The sequence below is a fragment of the Sceloporus occidentalis genome, unplaced genomic scaffold, assembly GCF_023333645.1.
Source record: "Sceloporus occidentalis isolate IW3139 unplaced genomic scaffold, rSceOcc1.0.p SCAF_102, whole genome shotgun sequence".
Lineage (NCBI taxonomy): Eukaryota > Metazoa > Chordata > Lepidosauria > Squamata > Phrynosomatidae > Sceloporus > Sceloporus occidentalis.
The window spans coordinates 1,806,471-1,834,048 of NW_028317082.1; the positions used below are offsets into that span (position 1 = coordinate 1,806,471).

Consider the following 27,578-nt stretch of genomic DNA (forward strand, 5'->3'; position numbering starts at 1 on the left):
TTTTTTTAAAACTGAATGAAGCACATTTTAAATCAGGAAACATTGTTTTATAACTGTATGTTGTGCTGTAGTAAATATATATGATGTGTTATAAAAAATTACAACTAGCTTTGCATTTTTTCAAATGAAATTTTCAGCAATGCACTGATTGCATCCTATTAGCTTAAAAATGTGTTTATGTATCTGGTATTATAAAGGATATATAGTCAATGAAAAACATTTTAAAATGATGGGGGTTTTTTTATTCAGTGGAGACTGCTTTATGACTTTATGCAGTCTGTGTGGAAGATTTATAGCAGATGCTGAAGCTGGCTGAGATGCTATGCATTTGTACAATAAACTGTACTTAACCGCATGCAGCTCATGCTTCTCACTGTAAGTTCTTACAGTGGGAAAGGCATGTCAACTGCCCCCAGCAGTGTCCCTTATCATTGTGCACATGAGTGATTACTTCCGTGTGTCCCCTTCACATCAAACCAAGCAACCTATCCAACTGAGCAGTGTATATTCTCATGACATGGTCTGACGGTATGTCTACTTTGTGCCTCTGGCACATGAAACTGATTTGGACCGACTTTAGAAATCCAGCACTTGAATTCAAGTTTAAAGGGATTAATGTGATGTAATAATGTACACTTAGCAATAGTCCATTCCTGCCTATTGTGTATACACGCAACCCTCTGCATGCCTGACCAGACAGTGCTGCAATTGATTTGAATGGGAACACTTTCCTGAAACAAAACTAGAATGCTATCGGGAGCAATACAGTGCAATTCTGCAATTGCAGTTTTTATCAGTTAAGGGCATTTTTTCTGTCTTATAGGTTAGAATGCGTATTATAATGCATTCTTTTGTTGGTGGTGCTGTATGGGGCATTGAACGATCCCCCTACTTTACAACTTTATTTTCTGAGTAGTGTGTTGGAATGTTTTAAATTATGTATTTATGTAAATAATAGAAATAATAAAAGTGTAATTCCAGTATTGTTTATTCAAATACTTAATTACAAAGATTGGCTTTTAGATATAAATAACTTTAGCTTGTTTTATTTTCCAGTTTTGATGACAAAACAGAATATCTCGCATTAGGAGCTGTAAAGAATATTTCACTTAACATTTCTGTCTCAAACAATGGGGATGATGCCTATGATACCAACGTGTTCTTCAACTTTTCTCGAGAGCTGTACTTCATTAAAATGTGGCAAGAGGTAAGCGTCTTGCAACACTCATCTGTCAATATATCAGCTGAGGGGATACAACGCAAACCAAGCAATAGTTGTGATGGATATCAATGTAAAAAATGCTACTGCATATGTCTGCCTTAATATTTTTGTATTATTATTGTTATTATATGTACATAATGTATATAATATGTAGATTCATCTGTGTGTGAAAATCTCAAAAAGTGTTATCTAAAATAATCTATACGTAGTATATTACAACCCATGACTCTTCATTCAACTCCCTTCTTTGTCCCCACATCACAATCCTCACTCAATCCCAAGATCTTGCCACCCGCTTGCTGACAAGATCAAAACTATCAAACTGGACTTCATTTCTCTTCAACATCCATCTACACCACCTACCATCACCTTCAATACTTCATACTACATGGTTTTTCCCTGCAAATGAAGTAAAACTTGTACTCCTTCTGTCTTCATCACAGCCAAAACTAGACTCTATCTCATCACACTTTGCTAAGTATTACCAGCTGCTTGTCTGCTATTTCTTCTTGGATGTCACAACACTACCTGAAACTTAATCTCTCCAAAGCTGAACTCATAATCTTTGCTTTTTCCATCTACACCTAAATACCTGAATGCTCAATCTCCATTAACACCTTCACTCCCCACCCCCCGACTCAATACCTTAAAGTCATCTTTCACTCAGCCCTCTCCTTCATCCTGTCACGAACCGGGTCCATACAGACAACTGTAAAGACCCAGCACGCCCAAAGATTGTGTGCAGGAGTTACAGTGCAGTAGCGGAGTTGGACAGGGCCTGGTGCAGGGCGACAGCACTCTCCCGGTGGGCATCTAGGGTTCTGCAGCCACACACCAGCGCCCTGACATAACAGCGGATGATGACAGAACAGAGCAGAACTTGGAGATATCCTGCAGGCAGCCTGGAGCAGGCATGAGACATAGCACTGGAATCATGTGCAGGATGCTGCAGGCTGAGAGTATGGAAGCTAAGTAGAGTACAGGAGAAACATAGCAAGCAAGGGTGACAGAGCAAGGAGCAGGGGACCAAGCAAGAAACATAACCAGACAAGAAATACATAATACAGGGCACAACAGGGTACAAGACAAGGAATACTCAGGATCCGATATGAACAGGACAGGACACCCCTCTACCGAGGATTCAAGACAGGACACCCCTCTACCGGGGATTCAAGACATCACAGACTGACACACGTACATACAGGAACTAGCCTAGGACTATATGATAACTATTGGAGATTCTGTCACATCTTATGGCCATAGTATGCTTAGCCCACCACTACGCCAAAGTACTCCAATGACGGTGGGTCCTAACACTAAAGCCTGCCTACGGAAGTACTAATAAACTGAACATTGAATCTATACAGATATCAGAGAGACATACCTGTAGACTGCAGACTGAGACAAACAGAACACACGGGTTGGGCACACCTTATAAAGGAAGCAGAGCTGAAGCAAAGAGCAAGAGTGGAATCAAGGAATCAGAGGTTCAGGACAGAACATACATAAATCCAGAAATGGACCACAGCAAGACAGGGAAACAAAAGAGGCTCCGCAGCCTGGGTAGAGTGTGACACATCCCTGCACAATTGATAATTTGCTAGATCCTTACATCTAGGAGATGTTTCTCACATTTCCTAACTCAAGAACCCATAAAACCCCTTATTATGTCAATGTGACGGAAGCCTCCATCACTGGGGCCACTGGAGAAGCCTGACTGCCAGCCTCCTCCCTATTGACTATGGGCCCTGGGTTTGTAAAGGCTTCTGTGGCTACCCCCAGCAGTATCGTCTCATCACTGGCTGAGGGGATTATCTCCAGCAGACAGCCAGGATCTGCCACCAGGGAGTGACCACCATTGTTTCAGTTTAATGTTGTATAAATCAGTCTCCCCCCTATTGTATTGTTAATCCCGTTACTGCCCCTGTTGTCTCTGAGAGGCAGATTAAGGGGGCGGTTTGTGTCCCAATATCTTGTTTTATGTTAATGTGTGTTTTGCTGGATATATCCAGCTCTGTGTGTCTTGGTTTGGTTTTACCCTACACTGAGTCTCGGCGAGTGACTGGGGAACCGGGTTAAGTGTGTTGTCCCAGGCTAAGGGAGCACAAGACAGCGGAGGTAGTCGGTTGGACTAGCCAGCTCCGTGACAGTCAACTTCCTTGAGAACAGGGTCCACTTTACCTAATGTATTAGTTTGTCTTAGTTCTATTTTTGTCATACAGTTTTGTGTAAATGCGTGTACCGTATTTTTTCGGCATATAAGACGACTGGGCGTATAAGACGACCCCCAACTTTTCCAGTTAAAATATAGAGTTTGGGCTATACTCGCCGTATAAGACTACCCCTTCAACCCGTATACAACAACCAGCCAATCACGGCAAGCGATGTACCTTACCGGTGATTGGCTGGTTGTTGTATACAAAGCCTGCTTGGATTGGGTGGGTCAGCTCTCCCTAACATATGCCTGTCCACACACACATGTATAGACATATACTGCCCTCACACAACCCTTCCTTTACACACACATACACCTACACACCAGCTTACACACACACATATACACTGCACTTACACACACCTGTCCATACACATACACTGCCCATACACAGACATATACATACATACACTGCCCTTACACACACACATATATATATATATATATATATATATATATATAGATAGCTACACATACTAACATACGCCTGACCATACATACACATTTATACACTGCCCTCACCACACACCCCTGCCTTTACACACACACATATATACACACACCAGCTTACAAACACACAAATACCTACACTGCTCTTACACACACCTGACCGTACACACATATATATATATATATATATATATATATATATACACATACACTGCACTTACACCCCTTTCTCCCCATCTCTTACCTTTCTCATCTTCTATCTTCCATCCAGTTATGGGAGCGTGAGGTCTGCCATTTCAGACCTCTGCTTTACTGCTCCCTCATCACTACGCGCCGGCAATTGATGCCGAGTGCCGGGATATGACGTCATCCCCGCGCTCGGCATCAATAGCTGGCACATAGTGATTAGGGAGCACGGAAGCCGAGGTCTGAAGTGCCAGACCTCGAGCTCCCTAATGTTGGGCTAGTTAGAGGGAGGTCGTGATCTCCCCAACCAGCCCTGCTTATCGGACGCCCGCTGATCAGGGCTAGTTGATGAGATCACGATCTTGCACCTACCTCGGCACGGCCCTGAAGACCGGCCCAGGGGAGGCAGCTTCTCCGCTCGTCCCTCCCCTAGAGATACGCTACAGTTTTAGGGGCTTTGTGGGGAATCGGGATTCTCCGCCTCGGTAAGTTTCAGTACCCGGCGTATAAGACGACCCCCGACTTTTGAAAAGATTTTCACGAAAAATACGGTAAATTGTTGTGGCTATATAACTAAAAGATATATGGGGGGGGCAGAGTGGCAACATATCTGGGGTGGGCAGAGTGGCAGCATATCTGGGGTTTGCAGAGTGGCAGCATATCTATTCCACTAAGTGGTTATTTTACTAAGAAAAATGTTTCTTTAAAAAAAGCACCTAACTTTTAGGGTGTGGCCTACATTCGGGTGTGGCCTATAATCGAGCCAATACGGTATATAGAAATATATATATATATATATAATTACAAAATTATGTGTGTATGTATGTATGTATATATATCTATATATATATATATATATAGATATATATCTATATATCTATATATATATAGATATATATGTGTGTGTGTGAATATGCATAATTTCACAAAAACAAAAGCACACATTTTTACATAGATATACATGTTTTCATTCTTGAAAAGCGATGCCATTTAACCAAACCTTAGCTAAACAGTCCAAAATCTTAAGCAAACAATCCTTAGCCTGAAGGAAGCGTGACAAAAGCGTGAAAAACAACAAAAAAAAAACCTTGTGTACGTGTATATGTGTGTAAAGGAAGGGTTGTGTGAGGGCAGTATATGTCTATACATGTGTGTGTGGACAGGCATATGTTAGGGAGAGCTGACCCACCCAATCCAAGCAGGCTTTGTATACAACAACCAGACAATCACCGGTAAGGTACATAGCTTGCCGTGATTGGCTGGTAGTTGTATATGGGTTGAAGGGGTAGTCTTATACGGCGAGTATAGCCCAAACTCTTTCACAAAAACAAAAGCACACATTTATACATAGATATACATGTTTTCATTCTTGAAAAGCGATGCCATTTAACCAAACCTTAGCTAAACAGTCCAAAATCTTAAGCAAACAATCCTTAGCCAGAAGGAAGCGTGAAACCAAACAAATTCATATTTTAGATTAACGTATGGGTACGCAAATATTAAACATGATACCCTTGTATAACAAAAATACTCGACTTCCTAGTTCTTGCTCAGATAATGAGTAGATCACTGAATATTTTTCTTCCCTAGCCATACTAGAGAAAATGAACATTGTCTTGGATTGTTTAAGGAATATTGAAGATACAAATCAGTTTAGTCATGTACAAAGAACCTTGTTGTTCTTGAATAGGAATATAACATTCATGCAACCAGGAATTTCACTTTGTTAACCTTATTTTGAACTCCCTCCCATACTAAGGAAGGAAAAGTGAACAAGGCCCATCATTGCCATTCAGTTCTGCAATACCACATTTTTAATGCCTGTAGGATATCATATGAAAATATCAAGAGTTGATATTCAGCTATAGGGAAACATGCATTTAAAAGACAGTTATGCTGATTACACTGCTGATGTTTTGAATGTTTCTGCAATAAAAAAACACCCTGATGCATTTCCATTGCTACTCTTCCACCAACCATTCAGATTTGCTATTTCATTTAAACTCAGCATTGATGATGTATTTAAGCTAATGTTTTTCTTCTTTAATTTTAGTCAGATTAACATACAGCTAAATTAATAATGCAGAATCTATATTAAATTGGCAATTAAGTGTCCCCTACACCCCACTACAGAAGAATACATGTTAAAGTATTCTGTAAGTACTTTAACCCCTTCAATCCCCTATAGACATACCGGGACGTCCAAAAAACACCCACTAAGAAACCCCTATGGACGTACTGGTACGTCTAGCCCTTCGTGCAGCGTCAGGGACACATCCCTGCCGCTGCACAGGAGACCAGGCTGTCGTTTGACAGCCTGGACTCCCCCCTGGCAGCAGAAGCCAGCGTTGCTGGCTTTCTGCTGCCTGATCTCCTGTAACAGCTTCCGGCGCGAAGCCGGAAAGCTGTTACAGATAGAAATGCTCGATCGCGCGATCGGGCTTTCCCTTCCAGGTCACGTCACTACTGACGTGACCTGGAAGTTCACGGGAGGATCGGGTATCACTCAGATGAGGAGCTGTAACAGTTTCCGGCACTAATGCCGGTAAACTGTTACAGCTGGAAATGCGATTGCGCGATCAGGCTTTCCCTTCCAGGTCACGTCGCTGCTGACATGACCTGGAAGTTCACAGGAGGACAGGGTATCCCTGCAGGGTCTGTCTAGACCCTGCTGGGCTACCCTTTCACTCTGATGAGGTTGGAAATGCCCGATCGCGCGATCAGGCTTTCCCTTCCGGGTGACGTCAGTAGTGACTACTCAGGAGTGCAGGGTATCCCCTGCAGGGTCTGTCTAGACCCTGCTGGGCTACCTGATTGCTCCGATGAGGGAGCTGTAACAGTGACCGGCACGATCGTGCGATCGGGCATTCCCTCCGATATGTTATTAGCCCTGGGGCAGTCCCCCAGTGCCACACATCCGGCAGGAATGTCACACGATCGCTGTGATGAGTAATCACAGCGATCGTGTGACCGTTACTGCAGATGCTCTGCCTCTCTCCTCCATTTGAGAGAGAGAGAGAGAGAGAGAGAGAGACAGAGCATCGTGCAGAGCTGCAGAGAAAAAAAATAAAAAAATCAGTACATAACCCTAACCCTAAAAAAACCCCTGGGATTGAAGGGGTTAAGATGCAATCTTCCAAAACAAAAACAATAATGCAGCACTTACCTGACCTAGAAGTTGCAGTCCTGCAGCAGCTACCCTCCTTCTCTGTAGTCTGGCATTTCTTGGCACTGTTTGGCTCTATGAACAGAAAGTGCTCTCATTGGCAGCGTCGGGCTGGCAACGACAGGGCGCCCATGGCACTTTACTTTTGACATAATGGTACAGCTATTCAAAAGTTATCCTTGTTGAAAGTTTATTCCCTTTTGAGGAAGCAGGCATAGACAAACTATATATGCATTATTACAATGTGCAGTAATAAAATAAATTTTCACCATGCTGGTGCCAAAAATATTATAACAGCTATTAAGCAGCAAGCACGCCATACTTATATTGTACATACAGTAACTTATATTGGCTGTTCCAGGGATTACTAACACAATGTATTATAGTTTTTTTGATAACATGTGCAAACAAAAGTATGTTTAGTGACTACTGAAGTTTTCAAAATACTTCACTGTGACTCCATCCTCAATTGAGTTACTTGCACTCCTAATTCAGCTCTGTTTTACTCAGTAGTTCGCACAGCCCATTAAGACGCAGACTGCTATTGTAGAATCTCAATAGCTTATTCTTTACACTGCAAGGTAGCAGCCAGAGGACTGTTTGTCTTGTAACATGAATCAAGAAATTTGTTGAATTACTTCTTAAAGGGTCAGCCTTGTCTCTCCGGGGTGGTTATTCCCCCTCTCTTTCAGAGTTTTATATGGCACTGCATGGAAACAAAAACTACAAACATCATGGTTATTAATTTTAACTTTTTGAGTGTCAAGTGGCATGAATTATATATGTATACCCACATACATTTTATGCATTATTTTATTAGCTCTATTGGCTTTCTTCTGTGGTGTGATATAATGAGGTATAGTCAGATGCATACTGATGCTGCATATATACAGTTGTGTGAAAAAGAAAGTGCACCCTCTATGAATTCTACAAGTTTACATATTAGGACGTAATAACAATTATCCGTTCCTTAGCAGGTCTGAAAATATAGGTAAATACAACCTCAGATGAACAGCAGCGCATGACATATTACACCATGTCATGATTTATGAAAAAGCCAAGACAAGTGCTGCTAATCTAATGCCCTTCATTATTTGATCGTCAGCAAGTGTGACCACCTGTATAAAAGCCAAACTTTTAGCAGTTTGCTGGTCTGGAGCATTCAGATGTGTGTTAACACATCACAAGGAGGAAAGACATCAGCAATGATCTTAGAGAAGCAATTATTGCTGCCCATCAATGTGGGAAAGGGTTATAAAGCCATTCCCAAACAATTTAAAGTCAATCATTCTACAGGGCACAGTTATTATGTTATATATTAAAAGGTCATGACAGTACAATTAGAAAAAGACTGAACAAGTAAGGTTTGTTTAGAAGGGTTGCCAGAGGAAGGCCTCTTCTCCCAAAAAAAGAACATGGCAGCACAGCCTAGGTTTGCAAAGTTGCATCTGAACAAACCACAAGACTTCTGGAACAATGTTCTTTGGAAAGACAAGACCAACGTATGGCCATAATGCACAGTGCGTTGTTAGGCAGCATATCAGCACAAACACCTCATACCAACTGTCAACACAGTGGCGGAGGGGGGATTTGGGCTTGTTTTGCTGCCACAGTACCTGGGGAACCTGGCAGTCATTGAGTGGACTATGAACCTATTTTGTATACTAAAGTATTCTAGAGTCAAATGTGAGGCCATCTATCCAACAGCTAAAGCTTGGCCGAAACTGGGCCATGCAACAGGACATTGATCTCAAGCACATCAGCAAATTGACAACAAAATGTCTGAGAAAGAAAAACAACCAAGATCTTGTGATGGCGCAGTGAAAGTCCAGACCCCAACCTGATTGAAAAACTGTGCATAAATAAATGCCCGCAAACCTCAATGAACTGAAGCAATGTTGTAAAGAAGAGTGGGCCAAAATTCCTCTACAACGATTGAAGGATGATAGTCATACAGAAAACTATTACTTCAAATTATTGCTGCTAAAGGTGCTTCTACAAGCTATTGAATCATTTTTGCACATGGCTTCCTTATTTTGGCTTTATTTTTGTTGAATAAATTATGAAACGGTTCATCTGAGGTTGTATTTACCTAATTATTATACCGGATAAGGAACAGGTCTAAAAATTTAAACTTGAATCCAAATTGGAAATGAAATATTTTTGTTACGGTTTGTAGCAATTCAACAATTGCTTGGTTGAGGCTTTAAACATTGGCCTCCCTTTACCAACTCTCAGGGCCAGTCTGAGAATTATCAGGTTTCTCACAAGCTGATCAACCTCAAGCAGCAGACTAACACACATCTTTGTGAATACAATCTATTCCATAAAATTAATTGTGCCTGTATTGTTTTCATCTTAAACTTTCATGTTGGCTTTGCTTTAAGGTTTGCTTGAATAATTTAAAATGTGTTTTAAATATAAGCGTGTGATGTATAGCTGTATATTTTGTTTTTCTGCCCCATCATTCTGCTTAGCCATATGTGACAGAAATAATCTATGTACTGCTATAGAGAGCGTGTTATGATCTCATAGCTTACAGCAACATCTTAAAGCATGACTTATGTTTTCCTTCACAAATAAATACCCTGGTTAAAATGTGTTCCTTCATACGAATGTGAACAGATTCAATGTTATGTTGGTTTTGGATAGTGTGTTGGAGGTCTTAACTTGGCTTCAAATACAGCTAACCTCTTCTTTGAGTTTAGGCCTCATTGATATATTTTTTGTAAGGCTTACATCTGCCAAAATTAATGTGTACTGTTTGTATATTCAACAGTCTTGTTTTTGGTTGTTCAAATGTACAGAAATGTTCAGTTTGTTAATTGTTCAGGATCTAATTTTCATCTGGTGGTATAATTCCATGGAAATGTATAAGGAAGACCAGCTTTATATGACAAGCATTAAGCCCAGCTTGTATCTTAAAAGGCTGGAGACCAATGGTCACCTGTGTGCCCTTAGAGTAAAGAAGACTTCTGCGGTTGCACCATAAGATTATAATGTGCTGTCCACTATGGTGCAATGCTGGATTAACATCCTAGCAAATAAGTACCTTAACTGGGGAAATTAAAGTTCTAAGATTGGCTGGATCTGATTAACGCATTCCACCCTTAATGCTATGACATACCAGCATTAAAATGGTAGGCATTTATGATTGCATGGGATGTTATGTGGCAAAAATGTATGAAGCTTCCAGTGTTCCCACTTGGGAAGTCTCATGTAATTACTTGTAAATGTGTGATGGTTAGACTTCACATGCACAACTATATGGATATGATGCATTTGTACTTGGGCGTTTGTGTGACAAGTATTCCTGGGAAGAAATATTGTACATTGTTAAAGGACTATTTTCTGGAAAGGATTTGGGCATGTAACAGTTTACAGTTTAGTTACAAAAGTGTTAAATCCTGAAGATACATTGGAATAGTGCCTTTAGGTTAGTGGCAAACTAAAATACTAGAATTACCTTACAATAATGGAGAATAAAAGAGATTAACCAAGTGGTTTCTATCTGCATTTGTGTCTGTCATCTGGCTTGGCAAACCCCCTTCTGCAATGGTGTATTTTGCAAAAGTGTTTCAAATGTAAAGCAAATACACATATATTTGCATAAGATTAGCACACGCGGCATTCTACATGTTTCTTTGAAATTAGCAAAAATGTTTTTTGTCCTTGCTAACATCCTGAGCATAAGTGTAGGATGGCCTTGGAACAAAGTATTTACCATTTCAATTGCAGTCAATTATTTATATCCCCTAAATTTACTACATTCATCTGTAGGAGAGATTAAAGAAAGGAACACAGCTGTGAATTTTATCCTGCTAATTTCTACAGTGGAGGTCCATTCCATGAACTACACGAGGAACTCAAGGACAATAGAAAGTTTTAGTGATATGTGATGATGTCATAGGGGTATTCATATTCTATATGCTTTAGGTCATGTACTTTACAATGCATTCGTTATTACTTCCCACCACTTCCCACCATCATTTCTGCAAGGAAATGTTTAAATAAGTAGTATAATGCCTAATATGTGTTCTAGGATGTTCCCTTTTTTGGTTTAAGGTTGGTACGCTGCATTAAAGTTGCTGATTATTTTGTACTCTTGTTCCCTAGCAATTAATTGCACGTTCCCCTAAGCAGAGTAAAAACTCTTCAACAAATATGTTCACCTACAGTTTGTGATTGTTTGCCAAATAAGCAAAGGATGATTTAAAAAGCATTTCTTTGGTTAAATTAAATATAGCAAAGGGGGAATAGATAGAATATGCATTTGGCATCTTTAGAACAAATTGTTATCATAATATTGTGTAAGCTAGTTTGGTATTACCACTTATAAACTATAAAATAACAGAGGTACAGTGTTAATGGTATGTATCTGATATATATATATATATATATATATATACCGTATTTGCTCGATTATAAGACGACCCTGATTATAAGACGACCCCCCAAAATCTGAATATTAACTTAGGAAAAAAAGAAAAAGCCTGAATATAAGACGACCCTAAAGGAAAAAAGTTTTACCAGTAAATGTTAATTCATGTAAACTATTTTTTTTAATAAAAGCTATGTTTTTAAAAAAAATATTTTTTTTGTTTTTATTTCTTGTATTTTCCAACCTGTCCCCCAGTTACGCACATCTGCCCCCAGGCTTGCCACTCCAATATGGCACTGTGGCCCATGATATGCCTTTTAACCCTCTATATGCCACTGTGCCCCATGGTATGCCTTTTGACCCCCTATGTGCCACTCTGCCTCCAGAAATGCCTTATACCCCTATATGCCACTCTGCCTCCAGAAATGCCTTATACCCCTATATCCCATTCTGGCATTTAGGGGGTTAAAATGCATATTATGGGGCAGAGTGGCATATAGGTGTATAAGGCATTTCAGGAGGCAGAGTGCTCTATTAAATGCCCCCTTAACGCCACTCCAGAAATGCCCTATGCCCCCATTTAACACACACACACACACACACACCCTATACCCCCATTTAACTAACACACACACACACACTCTCCCCTCCCCTCCCAGCCCTCTCTTACCGGTGCTTCCAGCCGGGGCAGCGGGTTGACGTCGCCTTCTGCTGTAGCCGGAAGGAGGTGGAGTTGGCAGCGGGGGTTTGTATCCGTCCGTCGCGTATACTTTCCCCGGCTGTCAGAGATCAGAGTTCCCCGCACCGGTGCGGGGAACTCTGATCTCTGACAGTCGGGGAAGGTTTGCGCGACGGACGCAGACAACCCCCGCTGCTAGCCACACCTCCTTCCGGCTGCAGCGGACGTTGTCTACGCGGATCGCGTAGACGTCAACCCGCTGCCCCGGCAATACAGCAGGAAGCACCGGTAAGTGTGTGTATGATGGGGGGGGGGTGAGACAGGAGGATCCAGGTCCCCTGCAGCGGTGCGGGGGATCTGGATCTTAGTCTCCTAATCAGACTCTATTTGAGGTCTGATTAGAAGACGACCCCGATTAGAAGACGAGGGGTATTTTTCAGAGCATTTGCTCTGAAAAAAACCTCGTCTTATAATCGAGCAAATACGGTATATATATATATATACACCGTATTTGCTCGATTATAAGACAACCCTGATTATAAGACGACCCCCCAAATCTGAATATTAATTTAGGAAAAAAGAAAAAGCCTGAATATAAGATGACCCTATAGGAAAAAAGTTTTACCAGTAAATGTTATTTCATATAAACTATTTTTTTAATAAAAGCTATGATTGAGAAAAATATTTTGGTTTTATTTCCTTCTATTTTCCAACCTGCCCCCCCCCCCCGAGTTATGCACATCTGCCCCAGAAATGCTTTATACCCCCTATATGCCACTGTGCCCCATGATATGCCTTTTAACCCTCTAAATGCCACTGTGCTCCATGATATGCCTTTTAACCCTATATGCCACTGTGCCCCATGATATGCCTTTTAACCCTCTAAATGCCAGAGTGGCATTTCACAGAGCACTCTGCCTACAGAAATGCCCTATGCCTCCCATTTAACACTCCCTTCCCCCGCCCCCCCCAAACTTACCGGAGCTTCTGAGTCCCCTGTCATGTAGCCGGGGCAGCGTGTAGAGCTCTACGCGATTCGCGTAGACAACTTACGCTGCAGCCGGAAGGAGGTGCGGCTAGCAGCAGGGGTTGTCTGCGTCCATCGCGCAGACCTTCCCCGACTGTCAGAGAGAATTCACCGCACCGGTGCGGGGAACTCTGATCTCTGACAGCCGGGGGAAGGTCTGTGCGATGGACGCAGACAACCCCCGCTGCTAGCCGCATCTCCTCCCGGCTGCGGCGGAAGTTGTGTACGCGAATCGCGTAGAGCTCTACACGCTGCCCGGTGCTTAGACCGGGCAGCGTGTAGAGCTCTACGCGATTCGCGTAGACATCTACACGCTACACCGGCTACACACCGGGGACTCAGAAGCACCGGTAAGTGGGGCGGGGGGGAGACAGGAGGATCCAGGTCTGGATCTGCGGGGGATCTGGATCTTAGTCGTCTCATAGTCAGACCTATTTGAGGTCTGATTATAAGACGACACCGATTATAAGACGAGGGGTATTTTTCAGAGAATTTGCTCTGAAAAAAACCTCGTCTTATAATCGAGCAAATACGGCATATATATATATATATATATATTTAATATAGAGCATGTGTAGATCTGTTGCATATGTGGCTTCTGCACTGTGATAATGTAAAATAAACAACAGAATTAAATGTATTAGCTAAAGCTAGAGGCCTTGGTGTGTGTACAAGTGGCCTAACAGAGAGAGTGATTTGGGGTTTTTTTTCTCCTGCTTTACGTTCCCTTTCTCTTGTGATCCTGCAGCTGAATGTATGGAGATGGGAAATTGTAAAAAACATGGGCCACCCAAAAATGCTGGACTTTAACCAACTGAGTGAACCAGAGCCCTATTCCCAGCCAAAATATATGCTCCCCACTATAATTATTTAAGTAGCATATCAACACTAATTTATATAGTATTTATATTCTTGTTTATCATATCACCACAGACCCACTTGGTGACAAAGGTTTTAATCCAGACAGACTATTTTACACAAACTCCAAGAGTTGTTGCTCTGCAATTAAAAGCACACCGCCCAATTTCATACAATACAATATTATCTGATCTAATATAATTTCTTTTTTGATTTCCACATAGGTATTGGTGTAAAAAATAGTATTACTTTCTTTTGTTCTGTATGACAAAGCTATAATAAAATAAAAAAAATACAAATAAAATATAACTGAATGTTTCATAAATTTCCAAGAAAAATAATGAGAGTGTAAAGAATCAATTTTTCACTGCCTGAACCATGGCTTTTTTATACCTGTGGTGTTTACATCTGCGACCACTAGTGGCCACCCTCCACCCTCTGGAGCACTCAGAACTCAGGTGTGCCTTGTTACCTGGGTTGAGCCCTAGTCTACATCCAGCTGGGCCTTGTTACCTGGATTGCCCTGCCTTTATGAACCTGCCCTGCCCTTCAGTCAGGGCCTTTGTATTGAAGTCTATGGACCTTCCTGCTGTGGCTCTGCACCTGTACGGTTCCTGGTTCCCTGCTTTGTGTCCTTCCAAGTGGACTCCCTGCTTTGTGTCCTTCCAAGCGGACTCCCTGCTTTGTGTCCTTCCAAGTGGACTCCCTGCTTTGTGTCCTTCCAAGTGGACTCCCTGCTTTGTGTCCTTCCAAGCGGGCTGTGTGCCTTTCGTACCCTTCCAAGCGGGCTGTGTGCCTTTCGTACCCTTCCAAGCGGGCTGTGTGCCTTTCGTACCCTTCCAAGCGGGCTGTGTGCCTTTCGTACCCTTCCAAGCGGGCTGTGTGCCTTTTGTGCCCTTCCAAGCGGGCTCTCTGTCTGTCGTGCCCTTCCAAGCGGGCTCTCTGTCTGTCGCGCCCTTCCAAGCGGGTTCCCTGCCAAAAGACTTATTACCTGTATTTTATTTTGCCATACGTCCGGTTACTTGCTTAGACTGGATTACCCTTATTTGCTGGTCCTGTTATATACCGTATTTGCTCGATTATAAGACGACCCTGATTATAAGACGACCCCCCAAATCTTAATATTAATTTAGGAAAAAAAGAAAAAGCCTGAATATAAGACGACCCTATAGGAAAAAAGTTTTACCAGTAAATGTTAATTCATTTAAACACTTTTTTTAATAAAAGCTATGCTTGAGAAAAATATTTTGGTTTTATTTCCTTCTATTTTCCAACCTGTCCCCCAGTTATGCACATCTGCCCCAGAAGTGCCTTATACCCCCTATATGCCACTGTGCCCCATGATATGCCTTTTAACCCTCTAAATGCCACAGTGCCCCATAATATGCCTTTTAACCCTATATGCCACTGTGCCCCATGATATGCCTTTTAACCCTATATGCCACTCTGGCACTTAGAGGGTTAAAAGGCATATTATGGGGAAGAGTGGCATATAGGGAGGTTTAAGGCATTTCAGGAGGCAGAGTGGCATTAAAGGGGTTAAAAGGCATTTCACAGAGCACTCTGCCTCCAGAAATGCCTCAAACCCACATTTAACACTCCCCCTCCCTCCTCCAAACTTACCGGTGCTTCTGAGTTGGGGGGGGCGCATAACACAGGAGGGTCCAGGTCCCCTGCATCTGAGCCCCAGGTGCTTAGTCCGGGCAGCATGTAGAGCTCCACGCGAATCGCGTAGAGCTCTAAGCACCGGGGACTCAGAAGCACCGGTACGTTGGAGGGGGCATAACACAGGAGGATGCAGGTCCCCTGCATCCTCCTGTGTTATGCCCCCCCCCCTCCAACTTACCGGTGCTTCTGAGTCCCCGGTGCTTAGTCCGGGCAGCGTTTAGAGCTCTACGCGATTGTATCGTGTAGAGCGTAGAGCTCTACACGCAGCCCGGACTAAGCACCGGGGACTCAGATGCACCGGTAAGTTGGGTCGGGGGTTAACACAGGAGGATCCAGGTCCCCTGCATCTGGGTCCCCAGTGCTTAGTCCGGGAAGCGTGTAGAGCTCTACACGCAGCCCGGACTAAGCACCGGGGACTCAGAAGCACCGGTAAATTGGGGGGGGGGGGGGATTAACACAGGAGGATCCAGGTCCTCTGCATCGCTGCGGGGGATCTGGATCTTAGTCTCATAATCAGACCTATTTGAGGTCTGATTATAAGACGACCCTGATTATAAGACGAGGGGTATTTTTCAGAGCATTTGCTCTGGAAAAAACCTTGTCTTATAATCGAGCAAATACGGTACATGAAATACACTGCATTACCTGGATTTCTGTTTGTGGTGTCTTTGTTTGCATAATCATGCACCGTGGGTTACATACTGAACCCCAAGTATTCCCTGCGCATGGGCTCCTACCTGACCTGATCACCCGAGTCCTGACAGAGAGACCTTTTCTTTTTACACAAAACATGTGGAATGAAAACCCACCTTTTGCTACTGGGTAGCTGATCTAGTGTTAGATGGGGAAAGCCAGCATATAGGAACATTAGAAATTGTGCAAAACTTTTTGCCATACCATCTGTCTAAACCCCCACAGTCATTTAAGTAATGAAATAATAAGAAAAAAAAATAATTTATTTAATAAAATGAGCCGATGAGTTTGTGTAGACAATTAACACCCATGACCCTCAGGCACAATGATGAAATTGTGTTATAATATACACAAGAGTACAGATGGGTTTTGTGCAGTACCTTTTCTTTATAGTTTATGGAGAATTTGAAAGTATTACTTAAAGTATATGTATTAGAAGTCTGAAATCAAAAAGCGAACGTAAGATGTTTATGTATTCATAGCAAATAGAAAGTGCAAGTGACAGGATATCCTTAGACATACATTTCCCGTATTTAACACATTCCCTGTAAAATCAAAATAAATGCTATGGTTGTAAACCAGAGCCATAAATAAGTTTGGAAAGTCAGTCTGTCTAGAAGGGAAAAGGGTTGTTCATAGTTAGGGAGGACTTTTGAATTCTGGAGTGGTGTTGATGCCTTATGAAATCCTAAAATTATGTGCATTACTTTTATTTAACTGTATTGCTGCTTGTATTTCTGAATTGAAAGGAAAATGTAGAGATGCAGATACTCCCTTATGTAATTTGTCATGTTGTGGTCTGTACGTAGCTGGCACCATCTGGGAGCATCTTCTGTAAATGTAGCTAATATCAGTAGAGCTAGTAAAGAAAGGGTGTGTCAGTAACTTGTACTAATGAGATCATGGAATACAACAGGAAAAGACTGTCTACAGCCAAGGAAAACGTCACTTTGGTCATTTGTCTTCCTGCAACAGTATGGGAGATTTTCACTTGCCAATCGTGTGAATAAGAAAAAAAAAAGCTATAAATACAACTGGAGAAAATGTTTTTGTCATTCTAATGCCAAACCAGTAATATAAAAACATTAAAGACAATAAAAACATAATAAAAAGAAAAACATTAAGGAAAAATGGAATATACCTTGGACAGTTGAAGGTGCTGTTCCACTTGAAAAAAGCATTCATTGCACTCTCTAATATGTGAAGCAAAGAAACCTTAGCAGATCTGCATTTTTTTAATATATAACTCTAATAACAAAAAAACAACCGAGAACCTCTTAAGAAGAGCTTTCCGTTTTTATGGCAACAACAATCAATGCCTGCTTTTGTGCCACATGGGTACACCACAAGTGTACTGTGCATGTGCCAAACGTCATATAATTAAAGGAACAATTTTGTATCATCTTGTATTTTCAGTGCATGTTATAGTCCATTTTGCTTGGACCACCAGCCAACCCATCTATGCCACCACCCCTTTTCTGAGCACCAGGATATAAAGTAATCCCCCAGAGGTCCACCTTTTATGGACACCCAGTACCAGACAGATGCAAACTATGGAGGACTGTGCAGTGGTGCCTGCCCACTAGGATAACTGTCTGTTCAAGCATGTTTTCTATAATACGAACACTTATCCCGTAAACTGAAGCACATTGCCAGCATTGTTTCTGCAATGCGGGGGGTAAATGCTTGCTTAGCTATTGGTCCCAAAAAAATCTAATTGACGTATTTTGCAGGGACTAATCACTAAAACATAGGAATTAGAATGATATCATACTTTATCCCCTTGTGTAACGTGCCTTGTGAAATAAATTCCATGAGTAAATGCTGTACAGAGGGCGTGATTCTGTTTCTCATTATGACATTTCTAGGCTGCTTTTTCTTATATCCATTCCACAGGCTGCATCATTTCTTTAACTCTATGAAACCTGAAAGACTAGCAGTGTTTCCCTCAATAGCATATGTTCATGACATGGTAAAACTTATTTAGGAGGTCCATCCTTTTAAACTAGCAACACTGGCTCTGATCAAATATTAAAGAATGCTCTTTTTTTACTAGGAATTAGGAATTCTTTAGGTTTAGGTACCTCCTTAACAAGAGTACAAGTGGTACCATTTTTTTTTCCTTTATAGCCCGAAGTCGCTATGAATGCATGAGAAAATGTTTGTGAATGAAAGAGAGACTGATGGAATCAATTCTGACTGACTATTATAAGCACACATTGTTTCCCCAAAAATATATAAATATTGTACTGTAAAGCATATGGAGCAGGCATTTTGCATTCCTCATTATAGCAATTAGCAAATATGAAAGTGTAAAACCTTTGAATTAAATAATATAATTTTATTTTTTTAATGTAATTGGGATACCTTGCTTACAAACCTATATACAAAGCCTGGATTTCATATTGTCCCTTTGTGGAACTGTACAATAAACTGCTGACATTGCCTTACATTTCAACCCCACAGAGAGACGTGTGGAGGGAAGAACAGAATGTTATTCTTGTTTCAGTGCCATTTACTAGAACAGGTCATACAAACTGGCCTCTCTAAAACATAAGTTTAACTCTTTTTCCAAAAGAGCCTAAAATATAAAACTTTACTTCATGTAAGTAACATGAACCAGGCATTTTGGCCATACAAACAAAATTAAGGCAACTGTTCACCAACTGTGGGCTAGGTTTCATTCTAGTAACTACCAAGGTTAAAGAATCTACTTAAGAATTATAATTACTGTATAAGGTAATGAATAAACACAGTATGTCTGTTATTGAAATATTCCTTTACAATCAGTGGCTTGAGGTATCTAGGCTGCCTGCCCCAAATATGCAGATTGTGAAAATTAGTATAACCGGTAGGGGAGAGCCAAAAAATTAAGAAAACATATTGCCAAAAATCTGAAAAATCTCAGCAAGATAAGACAGTAGGCATTTCCATAGCAGTATCACTAAATTTTAAGAATGGAGTGCTTACATTTAAGGGTATGTAGTATACATGTTGTTGTTGTTTTGTGTAAGTTGATAAAATGTAACTTTGAAAGATAGATATATCTCAATAATTTATTTGATAATAGATATTTGTTCTCTTTATTGCAGCTTAAAGACAGTTTTATTATGGGATTTACATTTTGTAACATTTTTGTTTACATCTGTTTTCTCTTTTATGATGAAAGCCCCATTGTCTGACATAGAAAAGTTGTGTCCTTGTGACGAACTTTAAAAAAAGGCATGTCTGTGTGCTATTTGGCTATACTGCGAGTAGCAGCTTCTATATAGTGCCCATATACTGTATAATTAAATGGGAAGAACAGTTTCTCAAAAAAACAATGGGTGGATTCATTGATAATTGCGAAGGCATCTCTAGGTGTATTAACCACTTGGAACTCAATAGGAAAAATACTTTTTTGATCATATATGCTAATGGCTAAAGAGTCCCTGTGGGTGTCTGGGCACTGCTGGAGAGACTGTGGATGTGTGGGTATTGTGGCACATATGTGGTGGGCTTGCCTTTTGCTTGTACAGCTGTAGAAGATGTGTTTTGCTTTAGTGGCAGCCTTCATAAATTTACCTCTACCCTAGAGGTGGAAATGCTTCCAGAAAATGTTTCCCAAACACAACATAAACTAATTATGCTTATCTTTCTAGCTTTCCAACAACTCGATTGGCCATTGCAAGAGTGGGGAAAGACCAGTACCCCTCATGTTGCCGAAAGTACATAGGAAATATGAGGAATTTTCAGCAATAAGAGAATTTATTTCAGCAGTATACTAAGATATGGGGCCTGTGGGCTTGGGACACATATTCCTTAGAATGTTTTGGGCTCTTGTGATGATCCCTGAGTGTTGCCTTTAAGTTATTATATAAGCCCTCTTGCAATTGCAAGGAGGGATTGATCAGAATTCCCCCTTTTAATTTGCATCATTCCCCACCCCCACCCCCAGAATGAGTAGGGGTACTCTTAAAAGAGATCCAGGGGGCTAATGAGACCCAAAATCCATGCAAAAAAAGCAGTGGGGGCTCTCCTGCTAGGCTGGCACGAAAATCAAAAAGATCATGGAGCAGGCGGTGTACTACAGTCCTGGAGGTACAGCTCCACTAAACATAAGTGGCAATTTTCCAGCTCTAAAATGCATATTAGAGTACCTATACTTTAATATGCATTCTTTGTTGTTGGGACCATGTAGAGCACTGAATTGTCTTGTTAAAACAGGATTTGTAAATGCTTTATAACTAAGTTCACAAGTGAGCAAGCCCTTTACACAATAACATAGTAACCAAAATATAACAGCATACCAGTGTTTGAAGGTTTTTAGTTAAAGTAAACTGTTTCTGAAACCGTAACATAATATATTATATTCTGTAGAACATCAACAGAACAGAAGGCAAGCACGGTATTTAATGAGATGTTTATGTATGGTAGGCCAAGAGAAAGCCAACAATGGGTGTATATTTTTATTCCTTTTATTAATGTTAGTTTACTTTGCAGTAATTGTTCTGCCTTGCAAATTATTATGTACCTAGTGTGTTATGTATGAATGTTTTGGCTAAGAGGTTACCTAAGCTTATCCTGTAAGTTTTGCAATGACTCAGAATGTTGCTACAGTGTGAATAGGAGTTTAGTACTTTGTGTTTTCTTATGTCAAGCAGTTACCTGAAACCTCGTTGCTCACAGTGGCTTCCCTGGGTGGATGTTCCAGACAGCGACTTGATATTTTGCATATCCTTTTTGACTGGTGCTATCTACTGATATCATTGAAGATGTGATGCACATGTCTAATCTTACACTCACCGATATAAACATTTGACTGCGCCTGTATTTACGAGACAGATCCTTTGCTCTTGGATGTACTTTTTCTTTTTGGATCTTTACTCAGCTTATATTACTGACTTTGTTTGAACTCTGTCTGTCCTGACTGCAGGCATATTTATTTGTTTTGCTGTTGAATTGTCTTTTGATGGCATTACCCAGTTATTCCTACAAAGACCTTTCAGTATTACCTAGTACCAGTGGCGTCACTAGGGTTGGTGTCACCCGGTGCGATGACACATGGTGTCACCCCCTCTTAGGCCCGGGGGCCTGATATTGGGACAGAGCAATCTCTTCCAATACCTGGACTCTGGGTATTGGAGCGGATTGCTCTGTCCCAATATCAGGGTCCGGGCACCGCAACCACCTCTGGGAACCCACCATGTGCCCCCCTTTCCCCCAACCCCCTACTTACCCTTGTACAGCGCTACGGAATTTGATGGCGCTATATAAAACAATAAATAATAATAATAACTTACCTAATACAACCGGCATTCTTTCGGCATCTAACTACTTTATACCGGTGCAGAAGAACCAGTTCTTTTATATAATGCAGACGAACCAGTTCCCTGCCTGGTGTGGTGTCACCCCCTGTAAGGTGTCACCCGGGTGCAGTCCGCACCCCCCCGCACCCTGGTTGTGACGCCAGTGCCTAGTATGGCTACCAAAGCAAAATGGACTATTCCTGCTTATTGTTCTACACTTAGCACCTGAATTGTTCTTGTATTAAAAATACAACTGCAACTCTTTCAGCAAAAAGTAACTCTAGCTAGTTTATTCATAAAACTTGCATTTTTTTCAGATCATAGGTTTGTGTACTTTGGGTTTCAAGATTTTGTTATAGTGAAAGTACCGTATTTGCTCGATTATAAGACGAGGTTTTTTTCAGAGCAAATGCTCTGAAAAATACCCCTCGTCTTCTAATCGGGGTCGTCTTCTAATCAGACCTCAAATAGAGGTCTGATTATGAGACTAAGATCCAGATCCCCCGCACCGCTGCAGGGGACCTGGATCCTCCTGTCCCCGCCCCCCCCCATTTAGCACCCCCCCCCACACACACTTACCAGTGCTTCCTGCTGTATTGCCGGGGCAGCGGGTTGACGTCTACGCGATCCGCCTAGACAACGTCCGCTACAGCTGGAAGGAGGTGTGGCTAGCAGCGGGGGTTGTCTGCGTCCGGCGCGCATACCTTCCCCGACTGTCAGACATCAGAGTTCCCCGGTGCGGGGAACTCTGATCTCTGACAGCCGGGGAAGGTATGCGTGACGGACGCAGACAAACCCCCGCTGCCAACTCCACCTCCTTCCGGCTGCAGCGGAAGGAGACGTCAACCTGCTGCCCCGGCAATACAGCAGGAAATTGGAAGCACCGGTAAGTGTGTGTGTGTGTGTGTGCGCGTGTGTGCGCGTGTGTGTGTTAAATGGGGGCATAGGGCATTTCTGGAATGCCTTATACCCCTATATGCCACTCTGGCACTTAGGGGGTTAAATGGCATATTATGGGGCAGAGTGGCATATAGGGAGGTATAAGGCATTTCAGGAGGCAGAGTGGCGTTAAGGGGGCATTTAATAGAGCACCCTGCCTCCTGAAATGCCTTATACCTCCCTATATGCCATTCTGCCCCATAATATGCCTTTTAACACCCTAAATGTCAGAGTGGCATATAGGGGTATAAGGCATTTCTGGAGGCAGAGTGCTCTATACAATGCCTTTTAACTCCCTTAATGCCACTCTGCCTCCTGGAATGCCTTATACCTCCCTATATGCCACTCTGCCCCATAATATGCATTTTAACCCCCTAAATGCCAGAATGGGATATAGGGGTATAAGGCATTTCTGGAGGCAGAGTGGCACATAGGGGGTCAAAAGGCATACCATGGGGCACAGTGGCATATAGAGGGTTAAAGGCATATCATGGGCCACAGTGCCATATTGGTGTGGCAAGCCTGGGGGCAGATGTGCGTAACTGGGGGACAGGTTGGAAAATACAAGGAAATAAAAACAAAAAAAATATTTTTCTCAATCATAGCTTTTATTTAAAAAAATAGTTTACATGAATTAACATTTACTGGTAAAACTTTTTTCCTTTAGGGTCGTCTTATATTCAGGCTTTTTCTTTTTTTCCTAAGTTAATATTCAGATTTTGGGGGGTCGTCTTATAATCGAGCAAATACGGTAAAATATAATTGGTTTTGATGTTAAGGGTCACACTGGAAAACTTCACACCGCTTACATTATGTTTAAAAACACTGCAGAAAAAACTTGCGGGAGGTAAAGTGCTATGAAGCTCTCATCTCTGATTTAAGTAAATACATATAATGGCTATTGTAACCATAACTAAAATATGTGAAAATGTAAAAGTTTTATATTTTATATGGGCAACCTCAAAATATTGAACCATGATAATGTACAGTTAACTCAATAACAGCCTTTGTGGATGGAAAGCATGCCATTGTCAGTTTCAGTCAATTACAGGAAAGAACCGATAGCAATATATAGATATATATGATATGTCTGTGTATGTAATCTTATCCGCTCGGGGGCGTGGCTGGCGCTTGCCGAATATGGCCGCATGAGTTGTTAGCTCCGAGGAATCACCGGGTACCTACCGCATTTTGGGTGCTTTTTACCGATGATGGGCAAGACACACAAGTCATCGTCGACGCCTAAACCCTCTGGGCACCGGGAGAAGCCTCCTCCTGTCTCGGTGAGGGCATATTTTCATAGTTTTCCGGATCATGACTTGGAGACGCCGCATGCCAAAATGGCGTCTCCACCACCGAGCCCACGCAGCACTCGCTCAGATTCGCCCTCCTTGGCGGGATCTCTAGCACCATCCTTGCCACAGCCGGATCACGCATGGCAGGAGGCAGTCAAGGACTTACCCACAAAGACGGAGATGGCTGGCTTAATTCACTCTGCCTTGTCGGGCCTTCGGGAGGACCTGAAGGAAATAAAGCACAACTGCCGTTTCGACACCGACCTACTCATGTAGCTTTTCTTGCCCCTGGAGGCTGTTATCGCTGATGGTCCACCCTGGGGGGGGCTCTTCTAGTTTTTATGTTGATCCGTTATGTATTTTTCTTTGCTCTCTTTTACCTTTTGTTATGCCTGTCTCAGGCCCTCTGGGCCTCTGGTTCTGGCCGGTTGTACCCCGGTTTCAAATTTGCCCTTCACACACATTTATTTCGCACGCACCCACACTTCATTTCACACTTAATATGTTATATGTACCCTGAGATTCCTTCATGTGTTCTAAGGCTTCCTCTATGGAATTTCTCTGCCACACCACCTTAGGTTCACATGCTACGTACATACTTCCCTACGTCTTCTGGTTTTCCGGAAGATTGTCCCCCCTGGAGCTTACCTGGTGGAGCCCTGCGGGCTTTCACCATCTGGTGCCTGTCCAGTCTCCTGGACATCATGCTCACTGGTTGATGCCCTGGCATCTTGATCTCAAAACTTTTCTGAGATTGGTTTTTTATTTGTTTTCCTTTATCGTTTTCTGTTTGGTTGTTTATTTCTGTTCTGTTCCCCGGGTATATGTGCATTTATCTACCATGCCATTTTGTGAAGCGATTCATCTTAATACCCTTCCTAATGTCACTTGAATCTATTAAAATGGTCTCTCTGAATGTCAGGGGGTTGAATGTACCCGAACTTTTACTGGAGCTTCACAGGCAAAGAGTACGCATCGCCTTTTTGCAAGAGACACAGTTCCGCGACACTAAAGAACCTAAACTGACTAACCATAGATACACCTCCGTATTTCTCTCTAGTCACCCCCATTTGAAATCCAAGGGTGTAGCGATCCTCATACACAAACTCTTACCCTTCCGTTTGTTAGATAGTTGGAGGGATCGGGACGGCCGTTGTATCTTCATTAAGGGGTTTCTTGGCCCGCATAAAATTACTCTAGCAAACGTATATGCCCCTAACAGCCTGCAGCCTCAATTCCTAACATCCGCGATTAAACGACTTATGGAGTTTCAGGAGGGTCTCACTATCCTGGGGGGTGATCTCAACATGGTACTTAATCCCCCCTTAGATTGCTCCACAGGCAGATCCCATATTGCTTATGCTAAACTCAATCGACTTAAACGACTTCTGCATTTAGCTCAACTTATTGATGTCTGGAGGACGCTTCACCCTTTTCGACAGGGATTATACCTACCATTCACCCTTACACAATAGCTACACGCGTATTGACACCTTTTTTATTTCACACCACCACCTTCCTACGCTACACTCCTCATCAATTGGACCTTCCACGTTTAGTGACCATTCCCTGGTCTTTATGTCTCTGAAACTCTCCTCCTTCCCGGTTCGGCCCTGGATTTGGCGCCTTAATGAAAATATTCTATCTAACCCTACCTATTCTTCGGATATCACTGAACTCCTAGACAATTATTTCAAAGACAATTACACCCCAGATGTTCCTGTTCCTACGGTGTGGGAGGCCCATAAGGCAGTGGTCAGGGGGAAATTTATTCAAATTGGTTCCCTTATTAAAAAACTTGCGCTGGCAGAAACGCTGGACCTGATTAAGCGAATTTCGGATCTTGAACGCTCGCATAAGCTCACTAGGGACCTGGCGGTCCTGACCCAATTGGAGGTTCTCCGAACCTCTTTGGCGGCACTGACGAATGCGCGACTTAAACGCCACTTCCTCCTTACGAGGAAGAGGTTCTTTGAGTTCGGAGACAAACCGGGGAGACTGCTCGCTAGGGCTCTTCGATCCCAGAAGGCAGCTAACTTTATCCCCCGTGTTGTTTCTGCTAGGGGCAAACCCTTGTGCTCCACTCCCCGTATTGCAGTATTTCCGCTCCTTTTATCAAAAGCTTTATGCCCTGCCCTCTGTCCGGGATGCGTTCCCAGATTATACATCAGTGTTGGACTCCTATCTTGCTAAGTACTTCCCGAAAACTCTGACTGCACCTGAAATTGATTCCTTGAATTCCCCTATCTTGTTGGAGGAAGTTGTAGATGCGGTTAAGTCTACCAGCCAGGGCAAGAGCCCGGGACCGGACGGTCTCACGATCGCATATTACAAGAAATTTCTCCCCTTACTGGGTCCGCACTTGGTTAAGACGTTCAACGCTTTGGCGTCCGGGGCGCATTTCCCACCGCAAACCAATACGGCCCATATCTCTGTAATTTTGAAGCCTGGAAAAGACCCCGAATCTTGTGGCAGCTATCGTCCCATCTCTCTCCTGAATTTGGACGTAAAGTTACTAGCGAAAATCTCGCCACTGTTTTGGCAGACCTTGGCAGGATTGCCGTTCTAAAGATGAATATCCTCCCGAGGTTTTTATACATATTCCAATCCTTGCCGATTTTTGTGCCAAAGATATTTTTTAGGAAGTGCACTTGGGTCTTTACGTCCTACATATGGTCCGCGAAATTGCCAAGACTGGCACGCTCGCATTTAATTCACCCTAAACTTAAGGGAGGCATGGGTGTCCCAGATCTAGAGCTCTATTGGAGAGCCTCCCACCTGCGGAGGATCGTGGAGTGGACTATAGGTGTCCCTAAGCAGTGGTTAGCGATAGAGGAGGCCCTTTTGAGCGTGCCCCTGAATGTCCTTCCCTGGATCCTTGGCCCGAGCCCTTGCCCGCGTATGGGACGCTGCACGACGATATCCCCTACGTTCAGGGTAGTCAGACATGCCATGAGGGGTGGCGTAATATCACGCCACCCCATGTTGAGGGGTCCACGCCTTGCCCCATGTTCCCCCTGGTTCCTAACCCGGAGTTCCCACCGGGATGGAAATTGCATCGCTTGCTGCCTCTTCGCTCCTTCGCTCGGTTACCCCTACGCTACCATCATGTTTTCCTGGGGACTCTCGCTGTCTCTGCGGAGGTTATCTTTACCTCCTCTGATACGACTCAGGCCCAGCGTTTCTTTCTGCACCAGCTGAGACATTTTATTTCCTCTATTCCCCGGTCCACCATTCTGACCAGGCCGCTCTCCAATTTTGAGACCCTATGCACCTTGCCGGCTGAGCCACCGCATCTCCTTTCGGCGCTATACGCTCTATTACTGGACTCTGTCTCGGCTACTAAGCCCTTTTTCCTCAGCCTGTGGGAGAGTGATCTTGGTGTTTCCCCTTCTCCGCAGGAGTGGGACAAGGCGCTACTGGCAATCCACAAGGGATCACTCTCTAGCAAACTGCAGGAGTGCTCTTACAAGGTCCTGACGCGATGGTACAAAGTCCCTGCAGACTTGCA

General features: G+C 42.7%; 1 protein-coding gene across 1 annotated transcript in view; it reads left to right on the top strand.

The window, feature by feature from the left end:
- The window catches only part of LOC149283567 (integrin alpha-9-like), a 201,682-nt gene that overhangs the window by 141,925 nt on the left and 32,179 nt on the right, over positions 1–27,578 (top strand). The window contains exon 18 of the mRNA XM_089497374.1: positions 1,057–1,207. Coding sequence (XP_089353500.1) covers positions 1,057–1,207 — 151 coding nt within the window. The remainder of the gene's footprint in view (positions 1–1,056; positions 1,208–27,578) is intronic.